Source organism: Sinocyclocheilus rhinocerous, unplaced genomic scaffold, assembly GCF_001515625.1.
Source record: "Sinocyclocheilus rhinocerous isolate Xijiao unplaced genomic scaffold, SAMN03320098_v1.1 scaffold1458, whole genome shotgun sequence".
NCBI classification, from domain to species: Eukaryota; Metazoa; Chordata; class Actinopteri; order Cypriniformes; family Cyprinidae; genus Sinocyclocheilus; species Sinocyclocheilus rhinocerous.
The window spans coordinates 353,383-358,913 of NW_015633180.1; the positions used below are offsets into that span (position 1 = coordinate 353,383).

Genomic DNA, 5,531 nt, shown 5'->3' on the forward strand with positions numbered 1-5,531 from the left:
GTTCAGATGAGTCATTGCTAAAATGCCGGTGTTTTCTTCACTCGCTCGCTGACTGAATTCCTCTTTCTGGCGAATTCTCTCGTCAGAAACAACGAAGTGCAAATTTGGGTACGAATCTGTAAGATATTAATTTCATAGTGTAAACAGCTTCAGTGATTTTAATGGGAGTTTTTGAGAGTGCTTGAACTACACTGTCAGTGAAAATGTTCTTTGATAATGTAAATGTTCTTTGCTCTCTTTCTGTAGGCCAAGTGTTATGATTAGTAGCCTAACTTAAAATGTTTTTATTCACATTAACGTTCAATGTTAAATTCACATTAAATATAAACTCAGTCGTATTAAAAATATGTTATGGCATGACATCCTATCTTAACAAACCATACATCAATGCAAAGCGTATTTATTCAGCTTTCATGTGATTTATAAATCTCAATTTCGAAAAATTGACCCTTATGACTGGTTTTGTGGTCCAGGGTCACATAATATGTACTTTTATCTCTGACTACATTAGAATGAATATGCTACCTACTGGTGACTTATGAATATTTTTTAATCATCCACCAAATTATCATCTTTTCCTTACATTGCTGTAAGTTAATAACAATGCCACCTCAGCAAATTAGTTCTGTCAGGACCACTATCGTCAAAATGATTGACACTTAGCATTCAGTTTGGATTTGGCAGAATGGTTCTGTTCTGGGCAAAAAAACTCCCTGCCCATCCATGCAGCCTGTAATGAATGAGCAGGGAGAGCAGCAATAACCCCACAGGGTAAACAGAACAGAACAAAGCAGATATCATTAATGTTCTTAATGATATTTAAGTGTAACAACATTATTTAAGATAAAAAGGAGTCGAATTCAGAAAGCCAAGTCCTGACTGTGCCAAAAGGAAGAGTTGGGGATGGAGGAGGGTAATTTGCTCCTGAGCAAGTGATAAAAGCTGCTGAATAATACTGAATAGACCTTATATAGGAATGCTGTGATAGGCGTCGTATTCCTATAGGTATATGTGGATCAGCTGAGAGTCAGCCGATGCAATGCTATACGCTTTATTAAAACCACATTAAACTGAGTTCATGCCTAAATAATAATATTTTTAAAATAAATATTATAAAACTATATTTTACCTGATCCATATAATTTTATTTCATTTTTAAAATTCAGCTATTGTAATATTGTCTCTCTTTATTTTCTTTATGTTTTTAATAAGAAATTGTTAATAAGAAGGTAAAAACTAGAACCAGCATGAAAAAAACAGAAAAACAGAAATAAGAAAGATGTAAACTGCATCTCTTGTTCAAACTCGCTTGCTCCCAATCTCTCTTCCAACTTGCCAGTCCTCTCCACATTGGATTTTGGGAAATAGTGCTTCAGCAAGTGTACATCAGATGTACACTTGAAATCAGAGTGCACTGTGCGTATAAAAGAGTGACCGAATATAGGGAATGACGGTCACTCAGAATCCGGACGCCACTACAAAATGTCAAATACCCGATATAGTGCACTAAATAGGGGATAGGGAGCGGTTTCGGACACAGCTACTGTCGTAGTGCTGGCTCTAATGTTTCTTTTTTTTTTAAGTAAAATGAAATATAATAGAAAATAAATACTACACTGCAAGACATATATCCATCTAAAGCTGTTAATTAAATAGGTCTCACATGATTTATATTTTGATGAAGTGGAATGTAAGAAATTTTAATCTGCATTTTTGTTAACTGCTATTTAATAATTTTATCAAATCATATTGTGGTTCAATTCAAATCCTAAAATTTGTTTTCTTAGTATAACTATAACATGGCATTCTCATTAACTTTACAAAACAGGCCATTCTTTTCCACACATTTTGCCCAATACTAACTCTGTCAAAGCGTTTCTCCTCTGTCATGCCTAACTGCCGACCATCAGTGGAAGTGATGTGGATTTTGTTTTCATCCAGGAACTCTTTAGGCAGGTAGCTCTGAAGAGTCCTGCGTAATCGCATAGTGCGGGAACCTGACAGGTCGTTCGCCCACAGATAATCTGAAAAGAAAAAAAAAACATGCATATATCATCTGCATCTCTTCCATTAAAACGCTTGAAGTGTTGGCAATATGGCAGTTCACATACTGACTGAATGTGTCTGCAGGAGAGCAAGAGTCTTCCCTCCTGGAGCTGCACATAGATCCAGTACTGTGTGTCCTGGCTGGACGTCCAGCGCTAGTACAGGCAGCACTGAAGCAGCATCCAGAAGATAATATCCTAATATGCCACTGCTGTCAGGTCTAAGTTAACAGGACAGATATATCAAACATAATCAACTTAGAACAAGACAAAGGAAATGAGAATTTTTAGTAATCCTCACCTAGATGGTTTAAATCTAGATATGTCTCCTTGGGGGAAAATAAGACATTTTATATCGGGACTTATACTGGGTTGAAAAGCAGCAGGTTCCAGCTCTGTTGAATCTCTGTGTGAGGTTGTGGAGTCCTGTGAAGATGGATGGACTTCATTTCTGGAACAGTCAATAGGCCTACTGATGAAGTCTTTACATCCTCGAGCTTCTAAATCTATTATTACATTGGGTGCTGAAGAGAAGCTGTTTATCAGTGCTCCATACTTTTGTTCACACAGCATTGCAACGCGAATAGAGGGCCAAAGGTCCCTTAATTGTATACTGTAGCTTGTGTCAAAGTTGTGCAGAGCAAGTTCAGTGGCTGGAAACTTGGGCCTTGTTGCTGCCTAATGGAATACAGAGGAACGGCTTATGTTATCCATTACTGACTTTGCTTTTATTTTGAAAATGAATGTAACCTCATTACTTACCCATTTTGTTTTAACTCGATACCGTCGCGGAATAAATCTAATCGAGTCTTTAAATTTGTTTATACAATATCTCGTGCATACGTACGCTGCCATGTTTGTGTTACATCAAAAAGCATCCGTTGTTTTTGAACTCATTGGTTCCACTACCGTGTTTTATATTTATCCACTATAATAATAAAGTAATTTCATTAAAAACCAAAACATCGTCAAATAAATCATCTAGCCAAGCAATTTCCCCAATAAGTGGCCTAATTTCATCCTTGAAGTCACATACTGGTTTCAATTATTATCTTATTATATTCGCGCATACAGAATATATATAATCGATCAACAAATTATTACCAACGATATAATGTGGGTTTTTATAAAGCGCTTATAACATAAGAACGTTCCAGAAATTTTCTGTGAGCTCCTACTATTGCGAAGGCTTAACTCATGGATATTAACCACAGTCTATGCTATTAACAAGTTCATTCTTTGACGTTGATTGCAGACATTAAATAACGTTCTTATTTAATATAAGTCAAACCTTCACCATAGTAGAATTCGTAAATTCGCGTCTCTGTATATTTCCAGCACATACTTGTTCATCCAGATTTTTCACCTTTATTGTCTTTATTGTGTGAATTTACTAGCATACAAGTATGGTTATTGAAAGGGAAATTATCACATATGGAGAGCCTGACGAGGCGAAGGACGAGGTATGACTACTAATTTCAAGAGTTTTTACTTTAGTTTAAAATGCATTTGAGAAGTTATGCAATTTAGAGAATTAGATAATTAAATTTATGTTACATTCAAGGACCCCTGAATAAAGAACAGAAGCTCCTGTTAAATATTTTAGCCTCAATAGGGTGTCATTTGGCCTTTAACAAAATATTTATATCATCATTGTATTTAAGCACTTGATGTTTACATTGCAAAGACATTAAAATTGTTATATAAAACATTAAGATTTACCAATACCTTTTTGGTCCCCAAAATCGTGTATTCATAATAACTTGGTTACGTAGTATCATGGTAGTAAATTTGTGCGGCTTGTCTCTTATTTGTAAAAGAACAGACAATGGCAGAGGAAGATGCAGGAGAAGATGGTGCTGATGAGGAGGAAGAAGAAGAGGAAGAAGAGATGGTGGTATGTTGGTACGTTAATACAATATTACCTAAAATGTATAAACATTAAATTCTTCTGTCATAAATCTGCTCTTTGGTTTCATTTTGGAAGAACTAAATAAATGCTGGAAGAGCGGTGAATGTCATATAGATTAAACAGTGTCTGGCCCCCTCAGGACCCTACAGTATCTACAGCTGCAGAGGTGTATTTAAGTGTACAGCACAAGCATCATACAAATATTTACAGGTTAAGAATCTGCTGACAATATAGCAGTTGAATGCGATGAGAAGACTTTTTCTTTTTTAAATGGCGTAGATCTAATTGCAATTACACATAGTCCCACAGGGTGGCAGTAGACATTGCATTTTTAGTTGCTAGTTTCTTCTTGCTTTAATTTAAAATCTTCAGTCACTGTGAGAAAGTAATGCAGCTTTGGCCTTTTGATAAAGAGACAATCCTTGTTTGGATTTTGCTACAACAGTGTTGTGAGTTAGTAAGAACGTGCCATGAAAATGTGTTCTTCATTTGATTGAACCAATATTTGGCAGATATGGTTGTATGGATAACTGGATTATTAATTGTATATTTTTCCTAGAATAATGATCTATGGAAGAAAAAAAAAAACATCTCACTGAAGCTGTTGAAGAGTTGTACTCTTTTCACTGCAATGTATGCAATTACAGGACATTGTGTACCACTTAGTCTAAACTCAATAAACCGGAATATTAAACTAAAACCAAATTATAAATATAAGAACACATTTCACTTACAATTAGAAAACCACTGCCACAAGCAAAAGGCACTGATAAAACTTTGCTCAGATAAAAAGCATGTAAACCTGATATTTTCATAATCAAGCCAATTCATGTATAAAAACATAGAAACTTTATTAAAAGAAATGAATGGTTACATAAAACATGGTTTAGGCATATTTATAAAAATAAATAATCACTCAGTTGAAAAGCAGGGTATTATAATTTACCCAATAAGAAACACTAAATGAATTAAAAATGACTTCATGTTCCTGATGCATTCATACACAGTGCATATGAAAATGAGAGCTTCACATCACCACCTCACCAACGGGAATTCTCCTTATTGCTCTGTCCATCAAAGTCATTCATTGACGACTGGGGGAAGAAAAATAAATTACAATCAGAGACCTATAATAAACTTCCTAAATCAATGTAAGCCTTGTTGAAATTGGGCAATTTGAATTCTGAATACTGTAAAATCATCCAGTAATTTGAGCTTCCTAGGGGACTTTTATTAGCCAATCTAAAATCATTTAGATTCATCTTTTAAATTGTGCCAGTCTGACACAGAAATGGGTATTCATTTGAGGAACAGAGTGATTGTCCAGGGTGCACTGACCTGCATGAGGAGCCTCTCTTTCCTCAGTCTCTTATAGAAGAGCAGCACGTCCTGGTTGGCCTGCACTACTCGCGGATCAAAGTCCATCACACGCAGGCCTTCCAGACTCCGGGCCCGTGACAGAGCAACATAAGCCTGGCCGCTCTCAAACACACGTGCCAAAGAGATCTCCACACAATCCAGAGTCATGCCCTAAACACACCAAACAATCAAGACACTAGCCATGAATTTCATTC

The 5,531-nt window shown here is 35.9% G+C and overlaps 1 protein-coding gene across 2 annotated transcripts in view; it reads right to left on the minus strand.

The window, feature by feature from the left end:
- nsun4 (NOP2/Sun RNA methyltransferase 4) overlaps positions 1–5,488 on the minus strand; it is a 14,361-nt gene extending 8,873 nt beyond the window's left edge. Inside the window, exons 1-4 of one of the 2 annotated variants that reach the window (XM_016556557.1) lie at positions 5,296–5,488; positions 2,347–2,471; positions 2,112–2,266; positions 1,864–2,024 (exon numbers count right to left, since the gene is read on the minus strand). In XM_016556557.1, the coding sequence (XP_016412043.1) occupies positions 1,864–2,024; positions 2,112–2,266; positions 2,347–2,471; positions 5,296–5,484 (630 nt within the window). In that variant the 5' untranslated portion in view covers positions 5,485–5,488. Of the gene's footprint in view, positions 1–1,863; positions 2,025–2,111; positions 2,267–2,346; positions 2,724–2,807; positions 2,924–5,295 lie in introns of those variants that run through there. The other variant, XM_016556556.1, reaches the window with a different exon arrangement.
- Between the last annotated feature and the right edge of the window lie 43 nt (positions 5,489–5,531).